The 23,134-nt window shown below is 32.6% G+C and overlaps 2 protein-coding genes across 2 annotated transcripts; both read left to right on the forward strand.

The window, feature by feature from the left end:
* Nucleotides 1-217: 217 nt before the first annotated feature.
* Nucleotides 218-10,316, forward strand: LOC128169308 (uncharacterized). The gene is made up of 4 exons (XM_052835461.1): nucleotides 218-287; nucleotides 4,891-5,094; nucleotides 8,303-8,554; nucleotides 10,123-10,316. The coding sequence occupies exons 1-4, from the start codon at nucleotides 218-220 to the stop codon at nucleotides 10,314-10,316; spliced, it is 720 nt and encodes a 239-aa protein (XP_052691421.1).
* Nucleotides 10,317-11,994: 1,678 nt separating this feature from the next.
* LOC128169309 (uncharacterized) lies at nucleotides 11,995-21,263 on the forward strand. Its single transcript, XM_052835463.1, has 5 exons — nucleotides 11,995-12,007; nucleotides 19,434-19,571; nucleotides 20,083-20,318; nucleotides 20,886-21,041; nucleotides 21,252-21,263. The coding sequence occupies exons 1-5, from the start codon at nucleotides 11,995-11,997 to the stop codon at nucleotides 21,261-21,263; spliced, it is 555 nt and encodes a 184-aa protein (XP_052691423.1).
* Nucleotides 21,264-23,134: the final 1,871 nt, after the last annotated feature.

A 23,134-nucleotide genomic window follows, 5' to 3' on the forward strand; every position in this document is an offset into this window, starting at 1 on the left:
TTTAATACAGTAGTATAGATAACAATAGTCGGTTTTGGTTTGTTTCATCGTCAGCTTATCATTGTTATGTAATCTGTAATGACAAAACCAAATGATAACAGGCTTCAGCCAAAGACAGGGGCGTTGCTGGTTCAAACCCCGCATTGATCACGTCATATTGTGTCTTAAGCACTTTCACACGACACTATTTGCATTGTCTTAGTCAACAAAGCTCAAAATGGGTTCCGACATCACATATACTGGAAGTTTACCTCCGATGGACTGGTGTCTCATTAGAGAGGTAGAGGGTAAATGCACTACTCTAATTATTTTTCAGCGCAAGGGATGTTAAGGAAGCATATGGAATCTAGAGTAACATGCAACTCCGTAAAATCACACATCTTAGTTAATATGTACATATTCAAATATTTAAGCAACGAAACGTAACCCAAAAACAAATATAAAATACTGAAGACAATTTTGTGTTCAGAAAATTGGTTTTAGTATTGAGTATAACGTAGATTAACACATTGATGACGTCATGACTATAAGTTGAATGTCATGTGAATTTGATTGGAAAGCATTTTAAAAATACTCAAAATATAACTTATCTAAGAACTCTAATAAAGTAACGTGATGTGATTTATAGAGAATTAAACATAAGAATACTGGGAGAGATGTTAGCTTAATCAAATAAAAGGTATGAAAATTTGCTTTCATTTCTCGGCCAGGCTATCCCCTGTCATTGTTTACGATATAATATACTGACACGTTCTAGTGATAAAGACACAATATCGATTGAATTCTGTTCTTTTGCCCGAAAAATAAATTTGACAACGCTTAAAGGGTATGTATAGTGCCTGTCATTTTTTTTACGGATATCTATGTGAAAAACCATCTTCCTGAATATCTGACTGCGATCGCATACGTACTTTTCGAGATATTAGAGAGGTTTAGCAGACCAACGTGTACGTGTACTTGTACGTGTAGGTTACAAGTTAGAACTACCCGTACCAGCTCAATTACTTTTCTTGTTTAGCAGTTGTAACGTGTACTTGTACGTTTAAATGTTTTAATGTAATTATAGATATCCTCTCCTACTAAGCTGAGAATGTTGGTTATAAACAAAAAGTAGGAATTCTGCATGTGTTAATTTTATTAAACATCATTTATTATATATGCACATATTTATTTATTGCAAATTAATAAGATAACGGAGCCACTGCATGTTTTGGAGGAAGAGATGCGTGAAATAAAACTCCAATAACATATTAAACGCTAATGAAAATTTATGTTGGTAGATATCAGTATTCGCATCGAATATTCAGGCTTAAGAAAAGTTTACATATTTTTTAAAATTAATAGACAACAGGGAAACAGAGGCTACAAGTTCGACCTTACGGGTACTTTGCAATTTACAGGTATGTTCATTCGGGTACATACGTGTAGAAATTCTTCATTACACAAACTGATGACGTAATGCACATATTTTCCGTTCTAGACGTACACGTACGCGTACATGTTGGTTTGCTAAACCTCTCTATTTTGAGAAAACTCGATTTCACGCTTAAAGGATTTTTTGATGAAGCCGACTTGTTTCGAGATTAACTGTGACGTCACGCGGTCAATTTCACTAAATGAAAAACCACAAATTCGTATGTAAACAGTTCGTTGTATTGCAATTTGCATTAATTCATTTGTGATTTAAAGTTTAAAAAAAATGGCGATGCACTGTAGTTTGCTTGAGTTGAGACATATAACTATTAACATAAAGAAATAAAGTACATTTATATAGATGGTGTGCACTTATAATGAGATAAAAAGCCATCAAGTTGTATTCTCAAATTGAAACATATGTTGAGAAAAACACAACTAGAAAAACAAATATATTATTGGAGACACAAACAGTGTCGTAGATTATATTTGTTTTTTTAAATGTTTGTGTTATTCTTTTAATTACATCACATTTCAATTAAATTAAACAATAAATTTGGCACGAAGCTGCTGTACTTTTGACACAATAAACGGCCTCCTACAGCCAAAACGGTTATCCCTCAACTATTCAAGAGGAATAACGCAACTCATACCTTATATAAAACGCAATCATTTACAGTTTATCCACGATACTGTGAAAAAACCAACAAACATACAAACGGGTATTTAACAGCATAAACAACCAATAAGCATCCCTACTATTAAAAAAAACGTACATAACTAATAAATTTGTCTATTAAATTCAAATTAATATTTTCTTAAAAATATATCCTTAATTTCAAAACAAGTTGCTATCGTAAATAAAAAAAAAACATATTTCATTTCATCAAAGGAATAATTTGTCTTATTTTGCAAAATAAGATCGTTAATGTGTCTGGTCAGTATGCGTACCGTTTAGTACACAGTAGCAAACAGACTATTGAATAATTCATTTTAAAAGATTAAAGACAGACATACCTTCATAAATAAAGGTAGTCATAAACATATTACGTGTTATATTGCAGGGAGAGAAAGTAAATTGTATTTATTTAGATAAGTTAACTTTTCCACATGGGGATAAGAACAATTATCTTTTATTGATTTATTTTGGCATTTTTTTAAATTTGTGCAGTCTTGTTTCTTCTATACAGCACAAGGCAATGTGAAGTATTTGCACTTTATTCCCCCTTTTAACGACAGTTTATCAACATGTGTTTTTTTTTTTTTTTAAGTAAGTTGAATTTTAATCAAAACAAGTTGTAAAACACTAAAACAACATAATTGCTGAGGTGATATTTAACAAATATTGACATGTTCTGCAGAGTTGTGATCAATAAGTCTGGCATTCGGAACACTTAAAAGATAGTTTAGTTTTAGAAAAGTTCATAAGCTTGAGAAAGACAAACACCATGCTGTACACGATATTTGTTTTGTTTCTCTGGAGTTGTATAGTTCCTCAAGGGGGGGGAAGTAAGTTTTTTCTCCTTATGTAAAGTATGAATCCTTTTTTTAAGAATCCATGTTTGTTGCAAGTCTTTCCATGCGTTTTTTATGATATTGATAAGAAAATAATGTCCATATTTTTTTTTCTATTGTATTTTGTTTAAATTGATAATTGAAACCCAACGCATTAACAAATTGAATTGTAATGTATACTTTATGATAGTCCTCTGATATAAATCATTTTACGGTGTAAAATCTTTGTAGCCAGGTTTTTACACTACTACAACTAAAAAGGGAAGTTGAATTATTAAACTCAAAGAAAAAGCATTGTATTTATTTAGATAAGTAAACTTTTCCACATGGGGATAAGAACAATTATCTTTTATTGATTCATATGGCATTTTTTTAAATTGATGCAGTCTTGTTTTTAAAAAAAATACGAAAAAAATGTACATTTAAAATGACCTTTAAAAAATATACAGATTAGTTATTAGGATAAGAGATGCTTCACGGAGCATGTCATTTTTTAATTTTTTTATATTGTGTACGCATTTTACCTTATTAAAAAAATGTACAGTTTAAGCGTATAAAAAATAAACAATATTTCATATTAGATCACAATAAGTTATGAAGGTTACTTTTTTAATTTTTCAATCAAATTTAAGATTTTTTGGCCCTTTTTATCGCACAAAATGAACAACCAGCGCTTAAAAAAATTAGTCAAAAACGTTGACGTAACTGGACACTTTGGAGCACCCGGCAATCATTAAATAAAACCAAAGGATTCTTAAATGTTGCTTTTTTTATATAACAAAGGTTTACAGCTGGAAACACAATTGGAATTGAAGATTTGAAAATGAAAATACTGATATCTTGAGCTCTTGCAGTACCCCCCCCCCCCTCCCAAAAAAAACCCCTATGGATTTCGCTTAATTTCCTTATCTTAAGTCGAAACTGTGTGAACAGAGATATTCGGACCTAAATGATCAATGATCTGACACAAAAGAAAATATACAAAAATTTGACAAATAATAGCGCGAGCATGCGTTTTAAAAATGTGTTAATGGCATGAAAAGTGTGTGAACTAAAAGGTGTTTACTTTGAAAAAGAGTGCAAGTTTAATTTGCCCTCAGTAGTTTGACGTCACTTGATTTCGTGGAAATATGAAGCGTGCTCCTAAGATCCAATCAATGCAAAACAAAAATCGCTCATTTGTGGTAAATAATTTCAAAATCATATGATTTTTAAATACTTATTTTCAATTGGTAGTTAAATAATAAAAGATCCTACAAAGTACACAGTAATTTTGCCGTAAATCACTTTTCCGCGAAGTTTCTAACAACTCTCGTATCTATAGAATCTTAATATTTTCTAATACATTTCATGTCGCGGCAGCATGACATTTTAAGAAATTATATAAATTTAACAATATTATAAATTAAAGTCCATTCTTCCAGACATAACTGAATTCCTTTGTGCGTTATTTACCGCAAGCTGTTGCTCATCATATGGTTTTAAATTAAAACGTTTAAACATAAAGGTTTTTTATCTTGGAATGATAGCATAATGGACTGTTGTCAAATAAATAAAGCATGGTGTTAAACGTTTACGGGAATAACTTTGGTTGATTACGTAATGAAATCCTGTTAAGGCCAAGAAGCTTTAATGCATAAGATTCGATCACGTACCACCAAAGTTATTATCGGGATATTTTTTTAAGATAACATTACTTTTTAATACTGACATTTACGTTTGCAATAGGCATATTATTTAGAAGTTAATACCCGTGATTTACAGTAAAGCGACTGTCTAACGATGGGGTATTCATTGTTACATCCTTTAACTATTTGCAAAGATTTGAACGTTTTCGCTATTCTATAGGTTCATATAAGGAAAGATATTTGCAATCGTTTATATAACGAGCAAATGATTAATCTAAACCAACATACAGGTCGATTGTGTGTTTAGCCTTTAAAGTAATTCTATTCATTGTAGTGAGCCTTGCCAAGAAAAAGCCAACATGGCAGTCCTCTGAGAAATATTCCTCCGACAAGGCGGTAGATGGAAACTTCTCGTTATTTGGTGACAGTTGCACATCTGAGGCATCTCCAACTGATGTCACATGGATGGTAGACCTCGAAGACATAAAGAGTATAGCATATATATGGATAACTTATCGAACGGATAATGCACCATTTGGTAAGATACAGTGCATATTTTGATGGATGAAATGCCTTTAACAAAATCAAATCAATTTGTTTTGATTTTTAGCTCACCTAAGCTGAAAGCTCAAGTGAGCTTTTCTGATCACAGTTTGTCCGTCGTCGGTCCGTCTGTCTGTCTGTCTGTCCGTCTGTAAACTTTTCGCATATTAAACTTCTTCTCTAAAACCGCTTATCCAATTTCAACCAAATTTAGCACAGTGTATCCTTATGGTAAGGCAAATATAAATTGCAGACATGAAAGACCTATCTTTATTCAAAGCTGAGAAAACCTTGAAACTGTAGAAAAAGGGGGTGTGCATTTTTAAAAATCTTCTTCTAAAGAACTACTGAGTCGAATTCAACGTAGTGTAGCATAAATTATCCTTATGGGAAGGAGAATATAAATTGCAAAAATCAATGGCTTTTGAGTAATTTACGGAAATGATAATAAGATAGAGAGAGAATGAGGGTCAATCAGTTTAACTTCGGGTTCGGTATTTCATATCTCAAAACCCTCCTTGAAACAAAGAAACGGCCATTTTGAACGTATATGAAATGGGTCAATCTGACAAAAATAAATTTGGTTGTTGTGGAACAGTTTGCGTGCGAAAGAAATATTTGAAACGTGCAAGATACATTAATGCCGATTTTGTGAAGTAAATTGAAAATAAATATTCAAATGCTTTGACATTTTCACCTTTGACGGTTGTTTTAGCTTGTTTTCATTTCGTTTTCATGAATTACGGTTTGCAATTTAGGGGAACTATTTCCTATATTTTGTAGTTTTTACGTAACAATCAAAAATAGATATCGGAAACTAAGACAGCTGACTGTTACTTGCGGAAAATAAGATACATTAACAGGTACGGTACTTTAACAACTAAAATACAAATTCTAATGGTAATACGGTATGGTTTTTGCGTAATAGTTGATTACTGCAATGTGTTTTAGGCTAGTTTTAAGTATTTTCTCGTCTTTTCAGTCTAAACGGAGATAAATTTTGCTGATGTGCGTGTACATTTAGGAGAGACATAAATAATTGTTAGCTCACCTGAGGTGAAATATACAGAGAAATATCTTTAAAAATATTCTTCTCAAAAATCAATCGGCCAAAAAAGCTGTAACTTGTGTGGAAGCATCCTCAAGGAGTGTAGATTTAAGCTTGTCCAAACCATGATCCCCGGGGGTACGGTAGAGCCCCAATGGGGGATCAAATTTATAGATACACATGTATAGAGAAAAATCATTAAAATCTTCTTTTCAAAAACCAGTTAGGCAGAAAAGCTGGAACTGTGGAAGCATCTTCAGGTTGTGTAGATTCATTTATTTTAAATCACGATCCTCAGGGGTAAGGTGGGGCCACAATGGGGGGGGGGTCGATATTTGTACATAGGGATACATAGAGAAAAATCTTCTCAACAAAAACCAGTTAGGGCCAGAAAATCTGTTACTTGTTTGGAGGCATCCTCAGTGTAGATTCAAATTTGTTCAAACCATGATCCCGGAGGTAGGGTGCGGTCACAATGGGTGGGTCAAATTTTACATAGGAATACATAGCGAATTTTTTAAAAAAATATTCTTCTCAAAAACCAATTGGCAAGAAAAGCTGTAACTTGTGTGGAAGCATCCTCAGGTAGTGTTGATTCATTCAAGTTTTTTCAAACCATGAATTTAGGGGATAGGGTGGGGCCACCCTGGGGGTAAAATTATGGTGGTGCGTGTAATTCGGTATTATCTCTCTGTAATAGTTGATTAATGCAACATGTTCTATTAAGATGTTCAGCAATTTCAATCAAAACGGATATTATTCTCGCTGCTAGAAATATATAACTAAAGTACATATATCATGAAAAATAAATTGAGTTTTCTCTTTGTTTTAGTGCAGTTTTCTCTTGTTTTAATTGTTTACAAATTCCAATAATTTTACTAACTTGAGAGTCAAGCTTCGAGTTATAAGCAAGATACAGAGCTTTGCGCACAATACTACTATATGTTTGTACACAAAGCTGAGGTCATCCTCTAGTTTGTTTATATTTCAAATGCAGCTATGCTGAATAGGAAATACCAAGTTTAAAGTTCTTAAGTTGAATGTAGTAAACTCATGTGAACAAAAAACATGACTTAAACCAAGCTATGTATCTTGCTTATGATTCTACGATTTACACTGAAATTTTGGTTGATCTTGCTAAAAGGATGATACATGTATGTTGTAATGACTTTCTGGTGCCCCTTCTTCAACGATGAATTGCATAAAATCAACATAAAATTTTGGTAGTTTTTCGAACACACGTAAATGAAAACAATGCCTTTTAAACCGTTTCCATAGGCCTGACACATTATTGTTATGAGGATAAAAGCATTATCGGTGTTCTTAAAAAATTATTGCAATGGAAAATCATCTTTGTTTGTACACATTTGTTGATATTTAATAAAGATGAAAATAATGGATGGGCCTTAGTACAAAAGAGCGACATGCCTGCCAATACAATAATTTGAATTATAGCTCTTTAACATATGTGACAACATTTTCAGTTAAGTTTATTTTCTTCAATCAAGTGAGTAAGGATATGAAAGGTTATACGAAATGAATTCATGCCGTCTAAATGGCAATTGTCTATAACGGAGAAGGCCAATAACATTGTTCAATGTTTTTAATTTGAGGAATTTAGCGCATTCATTCTGATGCATTGAGGTACAATTTTCCTCTTTCACATATATAATGTTTTGAAATATAATAAGTAGCAAGTAGTGGAGAGAGAAAATGTACCCTTATGCTCTCATTTTTTTTTAATCGTTTTATAAAGTGATGGGGGGGGGGGCTAAAATAAAGGGAACTGGAAGTTAATCGTGAACACCAATTGAAAATTAAATTATTTATATTGCATATGATCTTTTTTCGGTACAAAGGGGTATTCCATAAAGGTAAAAAATGTCAAAGATTAAGTATATGCAACAATTAGTGAAAATTCGGATATTCATTTTTGGTTAATCTACCGAGGGGCCACATGGCACAATATTCTTTGAACGCCCATATAAAGCCAGTGTTGCTCAGATGAGCGATGTGGTCCATTGGGCCTCTTGTTTAAAGAATGGACTAGTTTTCAAAGATATGCTAACATTTCAACTATCTAAATTGCAACAAAAACCTGATGTTATTCTCAATATATGTAATTTACCTGTGCTGTTTTTTTTAAACCTTACAGCTAACAGTGTTTTTGCTAGCAGATTGTTGGGGTTTTCTGTATACGTGTCCAATACAACCAACAAAGAGGATGGTCATTTATGTTTTCATGATTCAGGAAATAGCATATCTACTATATCTAATTTCAAAAGTATAACGTGTGAAGTACAAGGCCGTTTCGTGATATATTACAACACAAGAGAAGGAAATGACAACAAAAGACCAGGTTATTCTACAACAGCTCACCTTGATCTGTGTGAAGTAGTAGTGATTGGTAATCAAAGTTCTGATGTACTGACGGGAGTTGATTTTAATGACTGATTTTTTATTGTATGGATCCAAGCAATATTTAACTCTAGTGTTGTTTAACCAGCTGACTCGGCTGTCTCCGATAATCTCCGACAATCAAAGAGAGACTCTCTGCTGGTCGGAGATTTACGGAGACAGCCGAGTGTCTGATTGAATAAGACTATATTGAACTCAGCGTAAGAATACATAACTCTACAAAAATTTCTAAATTATTCGTACATTTAAAATCTGACTATTTTCAAGGTATCTATAAATAGGTTTCCTCGAAAAACAATGCTTCATCGCACATTACACCAAATTTATCGATTATTTTCAAGAACTAAACTTTGTCAGCGGTGATGAGTTGAGCTTAGGTCCAAACACTGTTTCACTTTCGGTTTGCCAAAGTAACTGCATAGTAGAGTTGATTAAAATCAACTCCCAAAAACATAGATCAATTCGAAATGTCCATTTGTAATAGAGCAGTGTTTCAATCAATAGACCCTAAGTTTTTAGCTGATGCTCTTTTTTTCAGTCAAAACTAGACTTTGACTTGTGCGTGCACGGGTTGACATTACATATGATATCGGACATTTACGAAATAGATACATCGACACAACGTATATATATTTTTTTACATTTACTTAACCAAGCTTAGGCCTACAATAAAGCTGTCAATTTCACTACACTCTGCTTAGTTGGAAAATCTAATTGTGTCTTGGGACAGATACATCGACTCAACGTTTATATATTTTTTTTTTACATTTACTTAACCAAGCTTTAGGCCTACAAGAAAGCTGTCAATTTCACTACACTCTGCTTAGTTAGAAAATCTAATTGTGTCTTGGGACATACCTTCACCACATTTAAAAAGCCCCCGATCAGAGACATAAAAAGTTATTTATGTCTCTGCTCCCATATACCCGTAATGTAGCGACAATTTGAAGAATTGCTCCACAACGAATTTTGAGAAAAATTAATGAAGCTGCATTGAAAATAACAGTAAAATTATTCATAACAAACCATTATGAGGCTGCATGTAAATACATTTTATCTTCATTCATTTTTTTGTTATTTCGTTTTTGAGTTTATCAATGACAATATGCTATTGGGGAAACATAAACTAAAGAGCCTCCCATGATTTAGCGTGAATTAAATGCGCATGCGCAAGACTGTAAAATAAAAAAAAAACTGAGATGATTTCCGGATTTGTAAGGAAATTTTCATTGATTATTAATTAGCGAAGCATGATTTAGAAAAAAACCAGTGATGTTAATAATGCAAAAAACATAAGACAGTACTTCTTCCGGTTTCTCGGTGTTAAAGCCCAAATTTTAGGTCCATTATTTGAATAAAGTATTAGAGATAGTCTCAAAGTATTCACAGATTTTCAATTCACAAAAGAAACCGGCTTATAAAAGTAACAAGGTAGGAAGAAATAAGTAAATCAACGGCCTTTCTGTTAACAATAAATTTTAAATTCATTTGCTTAAATCAAAACTTGTTTATTGTCAAAGCATTATTCATCATAACTTTAAATCCTTCTTCATTAAGGATGTCCTCTCGGATTCTATGGGGTAAAATGTTCTATACCTTGCCCGCCTTCTTGTCGACATTGTAACTATAACACAGGGAAATGTCTTGGAGCATGTGCACCCGGATACCACGGTGAAGCGTGTACAAAATATAGCCGAAGTAAGTACAACATGAGAAGAATACTAAAGTCTACATATCAGATATTGGAATGATGTTGAGCAACGTCACTTAAGAAATTTTAGATAAATTTTAACATTAAAACAAAGCAAATAAAATGCAATCATTCAGCATTTTTAAACCCCGACTTTTAACATATTGCAGCGCCCAGCCAATATATCTACCGATGGTATTCATGAGTACCCCTTTTTAGTGCAACTGACACAAAATCACTTTTTTTTTATTCTACATACCTTGTCGGAATATTAAGTATAACCTTTTACTTAACAGGTGGCACTATTTGTTTACCTATACTAAACTATATATACTATATTTATACTATACTATCATCTACTATTATTATATGCGGTTTTTTTTTTAAAGCTTTGTAAATATAAATCTAGCGTTTTTCTTAAGCGTAAAACTCGAACTGTTTTTCATTTCTAAATAATTCCAACAATGCCCTTTTTAAAAAAAACAAAAAACTGTTACATGTATAATGATGATGATGAATGTGCTAATTGGAAGCAAAGATTGATCAATCTTTTTAGCCATCGATTCCGTTTCTCAATGACATCTTGTAATGACGAACAGTGTTCAAAATCAAATGTCCAAAGGAATGATACAAAAACACAGGTCTCTAAAGAGTAGACGTAGAATCGGGTACCTTCGAGGAGTGAGCATTAGATGAAAAGTTATAGTTTAACAATTAGTATGAAAAATGTTAGTCAGCTTGCGAGTCAGTGAACAATTGATTTCCTGACAAGGTCGTTGTGTCGACCAAAGAACTCTCAAAATGGAATGATTTAACTATTTAGTTTTCGATTGGCAGGGAAAATATGTGTATAATGTTTTCTTTCTGACAAATAGTTTTTCCCAAAACAAATTAAAATCTTCACTTTAAATTGCATTTTAACCTTAAATATCAAAGCATGTTATGTAAATTTAAAACTTATGATTTCGTTCCGTAGCCGGTTTTTTTTTTTGTCTTCTGTATCTTTCATAGTAAACCTAGCACTTAACCGCCCGACCTATCAACTTAACACACTGAATCCTGCATATCCCAGTTCTAATGTGGTCGATGGGAAAAGGAATGACCTAAGGTTATATCAATGTACTTCAACTGGCAGTAATCATGAATTAGCATTGTGGCGAGTTGATCTAGAACAGATTCAATGGATTGAACGCATCATTGTTTACGCTAGAACGGAAAATAAGGAATGGGGTATTATCACGTTACCAAATCGATTGTTTCCTAATGATCAAATTTAATAATAAACCCATTTCTTATAAAACGCTCTTGTTGACTTTGTAGATGGAAACTATTTAAGCAAACGGTTTCTTGGATTTTCAATCATTGTTTCGAATACCACCGATCACAAAAAAGGTGTTTTGTGTTTTCATGATAAAAAATACAACATAACAACCATACCTCCAGTGGTGGATATACTTTGTTCTGTGGTTGGTCGATATGTAACTTATTACAATGAGAGGTTACCTCTACAGACCTACCCGAGGAACTACAGTAGATACGCTTATGTTGATCTGTGTGAAATAGAAGTTTACGGTTAGTGTTTTCTTTAAATATCACATTAACAGATAATACTGAACTGAGCAGGAATCAATCACCTGTTTGCTCTGCGAGCTGTTCAAAGTCTGTGATTCATTTGTTAAGGATGTCCTCTATCGGAGTTTGGATATGATGATCCCGGGTGCAAAGTTCCATGCCACGAAATGTGCAAAACAAGTGAGTAAATTAGTTTTAGGATCTATTTTCGATTTTATTAAAGATGATCAAACCCCTGTAAAACTTAACAATATCTGTTCCCGCATTGTTGAATTAAAAGATGACACACAATAGAACTTATAGTTTCTGAAATCGTCACAGTAAATGTGCATTTTCGTGTTTAGATTAATGTATATGTGTGTGTGTGTGTGTTTAGAACCGTCATGTTTTCAGGTGTTATATAACTTCCTTGATAGAAAACAATATGGCATACTAATAGAATTAGCAGCTTTCAATGAAAAAAAAACTATCCTTATTTTAAAAACGAAAAGTTAAGATGTGCCATATTACAAAGATTCAGAAAGAAACATTGCTTATTTAAGAAAATACTAGATTTTGACTCCTGCGATCATGGGTTGACAAAGCATATGATATCGGACGTTTACGAAATAGATACATCGAAACACCGTATATTGTTGACATTTGCATAACCAAGCTTTAAGCCTACAATAACGCCATTAATTTCACACCACCCTGCTGAGTTAATAATGTAAACTGTGCTTGTGGTTAGGCCTTTACAACAGTTTATTAAAATACCTCCCATATACCCGTAATGTAGCAGAAAATTACAGAATCGCTCCACAACGGTTTTGGAGAAAATTTATAAAGTTGCATTAAAAATAACAGTTATATTGTTCAAAACAAACCATTGGAACTGTAAATAACTTACTTCTATAATTGCAGAATTCAACATTTCTTCAACAACGTTTTTAACACAACATTTTGGCATTCGAAATTCTCGGGATTTTTTTAATGGTAAATGCACTGTGTTAGAGTTATATTCCGTATTTGTTTTTGATGAACAGAAAAAAAAATCAATAAATATTTACACGCATTTGTTTTTATCATCTCTGAGTTTATCCATGCAAATGTGATATTGTGGAAACATAAAATGAAGAGCCTTCGTGATTTTGTGTGTATGTAATGCGCATGTGCAAGATTGTAAAATCCAGAAAATTCAGATGATTTCCGAAATTGTTTGAGGAATTTTCGATAATCATTAATAAGCAAAGCTTGATTGAAAAAACAATAAAAACAAATTAGTTATCTTCAAGTAAAAATGATGTTTAAAATATATAAAACAAACAACAGCACTCTTCCGATTAATCGGTATTAAACCCAAAAATTCGAGTCTATTATTTTCATACAGTAGTATAGATCAAGCATATCATTGGCCCTTCATTTATTTTTACACAGGTATTACGCTCAATTATAGTATCAATGCCAAAGCTAACTTGAGTTAGTACTTATAGAAGGGCAGTGAGCTCATTTTTTAGATTAGAAAAATAACTAGAGACGAGCTCGTTGCAAGCAACGATTAGGTTTTCCGTCGTAGCTGCGTCATACTTGTGACGTATTACAAAAAATTGAGAGCTGACCATAGTATAACATTAGATGTGTAAACACTGAGAAACAAAGTATCATATTTCTGTGACCGCGTAGATTTTACGGTGATAGAGAATTCGTCTGGATCTGCATCAGTCGTGTGCAGTACGAACCGGGTGAGGGAATGTTGGCGTAAAGTGTATAAGGTATAAGGTTGTGGCGCGCTGTGCGCCGTAAGCTAAAAGGAAGGGTAGGTTTGCCGTATTCCCGAAGGTCCACCAGTATACAGTTCCAGAGAAATAAACAGGCAATTGATGCAGGATTCCACATTATTGGAAGAGACTCAACGATGGCAACATTATAACAATTTAACAGACAGACATGTTACAAACAATTCGGATATGGCCAGTAGTGGCCTCCGGACTCAAGACTCTGGGAGAGTCGGACGTAGCCGGGGCTGGCCGCCGTATTCCAGACTGCGCATTGACAATTGTACATAACTATTTAAAAGAATCTTAACAATGAGTATAAATTGACAGGTAATGATATAAGTAAGCTGAGTGAAAGTTTCACAGATATAAAATAATTAAATAAACTCAATGAGTCTTTGATGTCCAAGAAATAAAAATCTGATAATTGCACAATGTTGATTTAAGAGATTAACAGTCCTTGAGACATTACACTCTGTCTCTTTGAAATCACATATAAAGTCTGAAAAGTGTCAATCACTAAATAAAAAGTAACTTTGTAAGAAATCAACTGTGAGAAAAAATTACGAATTTTACAAGTAAAGTCAAAAAAAAAAATTATAATTGAACAGTGCATTTTGCACGATGATACTACATGTTTATAAGCAAATACATATCTTAACACATTGTCTCTAGTTTGATTCGCCGCATTTTATTCACAGAGTGGGACTGTGGTTATGCCCGGTACGAAGGTAAAAAGACCATTGGCAAACTTTTAACACGCATTTTTATCGAACGCAAGCGCAAATGAATCTCTTAGTATATATGCGGAGATCCTGGAAATTTTACAAGGGGTTTTGAAGAATACTGTAGAATCATTAGATTTCGTGGTGGCTCAATTTTTGTGGATTTCGTGGGTACCTCTCATCCACGAATTTACATCCTCCACGAATAAAATATTAGGGTTATAAAGTAATATTTCGTTTTGTAGGTATAAGAAAATACACGAAATTACGTCCCCACGAACCTATAAAATTTCAGCAATCCACGAAAATTGGCCCCCACGAAAATTAATGATTCCACAGTAATTTTGTATTTCGAGGAGGGGGAACATGCACGGATCAGAAAATTTTTCCGGGGTTGGGGTTGAAAAGTCAGACGGTTATTTGAGTTTGCCAAGGGACGTCCGAGGCATATTTGGTAAGTTTATAATGTACACGTAATTGAAAGAAATTTCGCTGGGGGGGGGGGGGGGGTCTGGAACCCTTCCCCTTCTAGATCCGCGCACGGAGAAGACCGATGCCGCTAATTTTACTATAATTTTAACCATTTTTATTTAATTATTCATGTTCATAATTATCAGAAAACCAATATTACCTTTCAAGGCAGTTAAAACTTCAGATACGAACCATTTAGTCTCGGTGAGTTTTGTGTCCGCGTACGAAAATAATGGCAATTTTCAAGAAATGCGGATGGACGATCTGTGTCCTAGGTCATCCATCCGATTCTTTTTCTGACTAAAAGCTACAGACCTGCAGTTAGAGATTGTCAAACTCCTATTGATTATGTCAATGTGTTTGTCTCAAAGAATCATTTTCTAAATCAATAAAGTTTTACCTTAAAAAAGAGAAAGAAATCGGGCACAATTTTCAATGTTAGCATTTTACAATTTTATGGTCTAATAAAATTTCAAGAAACAACTCTTCATTGCTTTATCCGAAATATTGCATGAAAAAAAATTTACATCATATTTTTTAAATTACAAAAGGATATTCATAATGAACTTGGAATAACCGAAAACAAACAGGCATAAAGAGAGACTGAGGACCAATTTCTTCTCTCTTTTTTTTTTTACATCAAAAGAAATTCAATAATAAATCAAAATATATTTTTTCTTTGTATGCGTTAATGAAAATGTAGATCAGCAAGGGGTTCTTTGTCGTGCAAGCACCTACTTACATATATATTGTAACATATTGTTACACGGGTCTACAACGATGACAAATATCGTAAAGGCAATATTGTGGGTGAAGGATGAATGTGTAGTTTGTTTTTGAAGTTTATTTTTGATACATGTAATTATATTTATATGGATCGGTTATGTTTGTTATTTTGTTTTGTTTTATTAAAAAGGGGAAAAAAGAAATGAGTAATTTCCTAGCATGTAGCATCGTTTTTGAAAGGGGGGGGGGGGCAAACTCATCCAACAAATCCTGACAAGCAAAAAATTTTACAAAACTTTCAAAATTTCACTCATAATTTCATGATTTTCATACCATTTTTTTTACATGCTACAAAAATGGGGGGGGGGGGGCAACTCCATGATAATTCAATTGTTTATGTTAATTTTTAAAAAAATAGTTGCTGCGAGAAAAAGTGGGGAGAGGACATCTTTATGACATATAACCTGTGAAACTGATTTCATTCCACCCACAAGCTTGAAATAATGAAATAATTTTAATGAAAACAATATAAATAGACGTCATAAATCCCATATCAAACGACATATTACCATTTGATTCTGCGTGTCTTTTTAATGAATTTATAAACAGCGGCAAATTCTAAAATGTATTTTTATAGGTAATGTTAGCTGCAAGTCTGTAGACCTTGTATGAAAAATTTCGGATGGTAGTAAATTTTTCCGGGATACAGACCGAGCGGTACATATATGCAGTTAAGGTAACTAAGAATGATTCCAATAAAATAATTTGTTGAGTAATGCAAGCTTTTAAGAAAGCAATATTTATATTTCTTTAAAATATAACACCCAAATACTTCGTCTTACATTCGCTATTTGTAGAACAAGCAGAACCAGTATCAGTCTGACCGGCCTCACCATATACATTGTTGGAATTTAATTGTCCTAGCATTGCATTGCTCTGCATGTACACAATTTCTTTTAAAAATGAAACACTTAAAGTGTTCAACTTTACATAACGTACACACGTGATTCAAAATAACCAACACGGAAAACGGTAAAGAATTCAGTCATAGAGTCTACATTTTTTAGAACTTGTAAAAAAAAACACATTGCGGGTATGAATGTTTGTTGATATGTCAATCTATCAATATACAGCTTGTTAATTATTTTCGATCGCTAAGGCTACAGCGTATTTGATGAATATTGAACAACATTTTTTCCATGCCACATTTTTCCATGGAAGATAGCGAATGTATACAAGTATAAAGCATTTATAAAATTTATTTAATTACCTCTTTAGAATTGTGTATGGAATATATAATTTATAAGTTGCTGCTGAAGGTTGTTTGGTATTTTCGTTTGTAGATGTTTTGCAAGTAAAAAACCTGAAACGCGGGGCAAGTCATAATTAATATCCCTAATAACCGTAACTTAAAACTAGCGGCTTTGGATTCAAATATTATCGTATACGAATATTAAGTTCACTTTTTAAAATCATCTCCAGGATGATAATTATAATATATCCATCGCAAATCAGTATTTATTTTTTTTTTTTGCTTTAAAAGAATTGTTCTATCGGGAGCAATCCCGCGTTCGTTTAAATTGCCAGCGTACATTTGTCATGTCAGTAATACACATTGTGCTTTATAAGAAGGCCGTGTATACGTATTGTAGAAAAGTTAAGTTTAATTACCATGCATTCGAACCATTTTATTAACACATCTCCCAGTACTGAAACAATTCAAAATGTCTCTGTAACAGTAACACAGTGGGGCGTTAAACGTGTACGTCCAGCTCTACAAGCACATGCACTATCGTCTAGGCGACGGCCTGAATACAGCTAGCGACTTTCCTATCGATCGGTTACCTGAGTCTCGTAATGCATCTAAATATAGACAGGGGCACAGTTATGAAACAAAAAAAAAATAAGGTCAAAGAGGTTCATCTATATGAAATGAAAATGTACATATGAATAAAAACATTTGGGAATTGTATGTGGAATTATTTTTGCGCACTACATGTATCAGTTAGTGCATTACAAGAAGCCCTTTCATAACCTCATAAACGTGCGCACCCCCACAAAAATGGACCGAACTGACAACAATTGTTTCTGCAAATACTGACTATAAATTACGAAAACATTAAATTGAATACTATAGAAGGATTCAAAATTAATTTCTTTACAACTTTGCTTCAATAATGCATTGGAAATTTTTATTCCTTTTTAAGTTATTGACAAGAAACTTTTGACGCCTCTAACTCCCTAATTATAAGGGCCAGCCCTTTTTTCGGCATACCGAATGAAAGGTCTGAGTAAGACCAAGAACTTTTAAAATACATGTTATAACAAATGTTTATCAGGTAGAAAACTAACACGGAAAATACGCGAATTTTTTTTATTTTTTTTCTTACCTTTGTTTCAACATCTATACCACCCCTTTTATTTGCATTTAAATAATAAATAAAATATATCTCGCACAAATTCAATGTATTAGCTTCCAAACTAGCCCATCTTTAAGACTCTGCCAGTCATCGTTAAAGCTAAACCCCCTGGACAAAAGAAGTCGTTAAATTTTACTAAAAGGGGAATAACTCAAAACCGGATAGGGATTTTCCTTAACTAAAATATGCAACGACAACATCACGCGGCATGTTATCAGTCCTGAAAATTTCAAAACAATCGGTGAACAAACGAGCGAGATATTAAGGATCAAAGTTGGCGTCTAGAAGAAAAAAAAAGAAGAAGAAATTTGAAAATTTTTCAGAATAATAGTAAGGTTTTCCGCTCCCAGCGGAAAACCTTAATGATAGAGTTTTCAAGAGATACGTATTTTTATTAATAAATGATTTGGACAATATCATGTTTATCAATCTTTCCAATACTTTTGATATTTACACTAAACAATAGAGGAAACACATGGCCCAAAGGTCACGGACGTTATATAGGCCAGGAACGGAAAGGTTGATGCTTCAAACCAAAAGGAGTCACTCGACCTTGTTAAGTCAAGGTGTAAAGATGTATACTTCTAATAAAATCCGTCTAATTAATTATTACTTTCATTATTTTTAACCGGATTTTCAACGGAAAAATTCGGTTAATGAAATGGTGAAAATGGTGATCGGGCGGCTCCCAGAATGGAACCTTTATTGTATGGATAACTTCTCCTACAGTTTTTAAGCTAGGAAGTGCAGATTGTTTGTACATATATTAAGGTGTGCAGTTTGCTAGATGTTTGATTTCTGATAATTTATGACAAAAATACCAGCTTTTGAACTTCGTTATTTAGGAGAAAATATAACCTATAGGGTACCCTTATTGTACGAGTAAACCCTCCTATAAATTTCAAAATAAGAAATTCTTCTTTGCAGATTAATTGTACATATATCAGAGGCGTGTATATTGCAAGGATTTTGATTTCCTATTATGTATGAAAAATAACAGCTTTTGAATATTGAAAAATATTGCATATAGGGTACTCCATTTCACTTGATACGGTAAGTAATGTTTATCAATTAAGTGTTGACATGGATTATGAATACAGTTCATTTAAAAGAAATCCCAGTTTGCTGTCACATTGACAGCTTTAAACTTGTTGATATTGTTGATAGAGTTTAGGTTTAATAAAGAGTCGTTTGTAATAACTTACACTGTTCCTAAATTCCAGGGTTGAATGTAAAAGGTCATATATATTAAATTCATTGAAATATTTCTATGGTATAACATTTTCATTAAAGTAAATATAAATACATTGCATTGGGATTTCATGCTTGTTTTAAAATGTATATTAAATACATATTTAATGAACTATGTATTTAAAAAAAAAAATAGAAGTCAATACTAAACAATTTTAAACGCATGCTGAAACGCTAACATTCTTTCAGAGGAGACTTATAACGTTGTGTAGAAGTCTTTGATGTGACACGATACAGATTAAGTTTTATGTCAATAAAGTTTCAGGCTGTCCATCTGATGTGGATGAATTGCCACAATGTTCAAAACCTTGCCCTTCTAACTGTGAGCAATGTTACCCCAAAACAGGGATATGTGCAAATTGCCAACACGGTTATAAAGGATATGCCTGTGAATTAAGTGAGTATTATTAATTAAATATTGAGATGATTACATTTAAAGGGCATTTTGAAATTAAAAAAAATATGCATTTTCCTGATTTTACGTAGCGTTCATTTTTCTCGTTAGCTGTGATTTGAAATACACCCCCTTTATAAAAATTACCAATAAAACACATGCTAATGGTAGTCTTTCGCTGATCTTTAACACGCAGAGATAATAAGAAGTAATAAAGCAAGCAATTAACAAAAGAGTACAACTATTGTACAAATTAAGTTATAAATATGCAGGTCCCCAGACTCTTAAATTCTTTTTTATCAAATGTTAATCAACATTTAGTACCACATACATATATTCAAAATCAACACATACAGATGTTTATTTCTTTTGATGTAATATTTGAGGAAAATCAATGTTTACTATTTTTAATTAATTTTTTAAGAATATACATAGTTGATCTGCTAGTTTTTCCTAAAAATGCCAAATACTCACAATTTTGGCTGCAGTATATATAGTAATATCTTTTTTGCAGTCTGTATCGCTGTTGCAGAAGTCATTGTAACCCCAGCAAGCGCTATAAATAGTTCTTACGATGCGATGTTTTCATCCAGTGGTCTGACATTTCCGTCATCTGGAGATGTTGAGGTTGTGGATATCTACATGACCTTATCCTACCAGTTTAATGATATTTCAAATATGTCTGTCAGAGTTGACAATGCAATGAATTTCGATGTTGTTCTGTTGGGAAATGATATACAATCAACAAAGGTATTTTACCTTTTAACAGTCATTTTTTAATCGTTAGGCTGGAAAACATTATTAACCCCTTCACGGTAACTGCGGAACTGCTCTTTTGCAGGGCAAAATGACATAGTTTGGTGAAAAAATGACGTAACGTCAATTGTTTCATTTACGTCATTTACTTATCTACCTACTAAAACTTCGGCAAAGTATATCACTTTGCCCTGTAAGAGAGCAGTGCAACAGTTATCGTCAAGGGGTCTATTATTCTTGGGTAAAAAGAAGTGACAGGTTTATTTTCACTTTCATTATTAGTTTTGTTCTAATTATTCCACTTCTGTTGTTTACAACAGCCCCCCCTCCTTTGAAATTGCTTATTTGATCCTGTTATTCAGCTTGCAAGGTTATTTTCGCTTATTCTTTAGGCTTCACTGTAGCTGCTATTTAGTTTAATTATTTTGGTGAATCATGTAATAAACTGTTGCAATGTTGACTCCAGTGTATCATAGAATGCACAACGATAAATAAGATAAAAATAAAAAGAGATAAGACCGTGTAAATTTATGTTCAGCTTATTCTGACTGTCTTTACAAGTTCGACGTTCCGAACTATGGTCCACCACAAGGGATATTGACTGTTCAGAATAGTATGAACACCAAAGTGTATGCCATACAGATAACTGTATTGTTCCAAAAACCATTCACAATCTCAAATGTTGAAATGCCTTTGAGGAAGTGCGTAAAGAGAATTGTAAGTATTTTAACAAATTAGAATTTCATAATTTATATGTTAAAAAAAGCGCATGAAAAAAATAATTCCGAAAAAATTATATAAATTAATACAATATCTGTACTGCTATGTTAAAGTCAAACATGTATATACCTACTTTCTTTCAATTAACGCATATTTATCAAAAGGGGAAAAACATTTTTCAAGTCTAATGTTTGTTTTCATTTTCAGACAAAAGCTTGAAAACCCTATAAATGGAAAAGAAGAATTTGGAAACATCATTATGATAACCATGAACACGATTTGATTGCAAAAGAATAAAAATATACATTGGATTTGTACTTATTATTATTGGACAAGTCTACACTAACATCGTTTAACTACAAATAAAAATGAATTTTCCGTTGTTTATCGGATACCATGTGTCTACATTTGATTTAATATTCAAAACAGTGAGTAGTTGTATTCTTGAAAATATAGGATAAAAACTTAAACAGCTAAGTTATAAAGAGACAAATATGGAATGTTTATTCAAAGTTATATTGCTATTTTAGCATTGAATGCTTATTTTTGGATGTCGTCGGTCCTATGACACACAACGCGTTGCAGACATAATGAATACCGCGCGATAGATAATTTGTCTGCACTGCTTGGGGTGTTACAGGATATCCAAATAAGCATTCAATGCTTCATTCTAATGTATATTGGTATAAATTATTTTTATCGCCGCTATACAGCTATTAATTACGGATATTCCAGGATATGAAAGAAACATGAAACCCATATCAACATCTTTTTTAGTTTTCTTCTACGACAAAAAAAAAAAACACTTTGTGAAGGAAACCCCTTTTTAAGGAGTTGATATATAATAATGATTGTATTTCAAAAATACAATTCAAATCAGTTAGGCAGGATTGAAAATTTCATAAAATCTTGCAAAAATAAGCATACTCAAAACACATGAGGGCGTTTATATTTGTACTCAGAGTGCATAAATTAGCAAAGTGTATTCACAAAAAAATGAGCGTCGCAGATCTCCAATGCAAACATAAGGGGAAATATACACTGAATGTAAATAAAAAAACTATATTTGCATATGCATTGTTATTTCCCACTGTGAGCCCATACGGAGGAACTGCAATTAGGTGTATATAATCGCAATTGCTCTGTCTGTATACTATGACGTCATAAAGGTATACTTTTCGATGACGTTATTGATTTAACCCATTATACGATACATCATGTGTTTTTCTCTAACTCCATGAAATTGATGTATTTAATTAAAACATGTCTTATAATAACATTTTTAAAGGAATTACTGTTATAACATATCATTGACTCTGTTAACAAAAATAAATGTGAATTAAAAGCATGCATTACAGTTTGAATGTTTATTTTTGATACATTAGATAAATGGTAAGGTCTAGGCTAATACAGGGTATTTGCGAGTGGTAAAATGCAAATATAAATAATAAACAACGATTATTTAGTGAACATGGCGTTATGAATAGCAACTGCTCTGCTAGCGCGCATCATAGAATATGCCAACAGAGCAAATGCTATTCATAACACCATGTTCACTATATTAACGTTGTTTATTACTTAAATGATTAACTGATTAAGCAAATTGAAGTATAAGTAAGGTTGTTCTATGCTAGTTTATACAATAAAAGGTCACATATCTTTATTTGGAGAAGCATTGATAATCCTTTCAATTTGTAAAGGTACATATATGAACAATTATACATTTAAATGTCTCCTTAATGCACACTGAATTTTTTTTTATTTCAGGCATTTATCCTTCACAAAACATTTAGTACAGATTTGAAAAGCTAAACACTTTTTATCAATGGTTGATTCATTAAAAGGAGATTATTGAAAGCTGTCTATTAACGAACAATTTGTTTTTCTGTTGAATAATATGAAAATAGTATCACTTAATAAGTCGTGTTTTATGAAATTACTGTCTACAAAAATATATTAAAGTGTTAAAGTTAATAAAAGGCCAGGAATGGTTAACTTTAATCACTTTACGTGTTTCGTGTTGCTTGCTTACACTTGGACACTGATTTTCAATTTGGTCTTCATCTGTTTGCTAATGTTACACCACATGA

This window comes from Crassostrea angulata, unplaced genomic scaffold (assembly GCF_025612915.1).
Source record: "Crassostrea angulata isolate pt1a10 unplaced genomic scaffold, ASM2561291v2 HiC_scaffold_115, whole genome shotgun sequence".
Taxonomy (NCBI): Eukaryota; Metazoa; Mollusca; class Bivalvia; order Ostreida; family Ostreidae; genus Magallana; species Magallana angulata.

What these genes read in the sequence shown, in the direction of transcription:
- LOC128169308 (XM_052835461.1), top strand. Translation starts at nt 218, where the DNA reads ATGGGTTCCGACATCACATATACTGGAAGTTTACCTCCGATGGACTGG. An exon ending in TCTCATTAGAGAGGTAGAGG is followed by an intron (nt 288 to 4,890) that starts GTAAATGCACTA and finishes TATTCATTGTAG; the next exon opens with TGAGCCTTGCCAAGAAAAAG. An exon ending in GTGTGAAGTAGTAGTGATTG is followed by an intron (nt 8,555 to 10,122) that starts GTAATCAAAGTT and finishes TTCTTCATTAAG; the next exon opens with GATGTCCTCTCGGATTCTAT.
- LOC128169309 (XM_052835463.1), top strand. An exon ending in AGGATATGCCTGTGAATTAA is followed by an intron (nt 19,572 to 20,082) that starts GTGAGTATTATT and finishes TCTTTTTTGCAG; the next exon opens with TCTGTATCGCTGTTGCAGAA. An exon ending in ATGATATACAATCAACAAAG is followed by an intron (nt 20,319 to 20,885) that starts GTATTTTACCTT and finishes TGTCTTTACAAG; the next exon opens with TTCGACGTTCCGAACTATGG.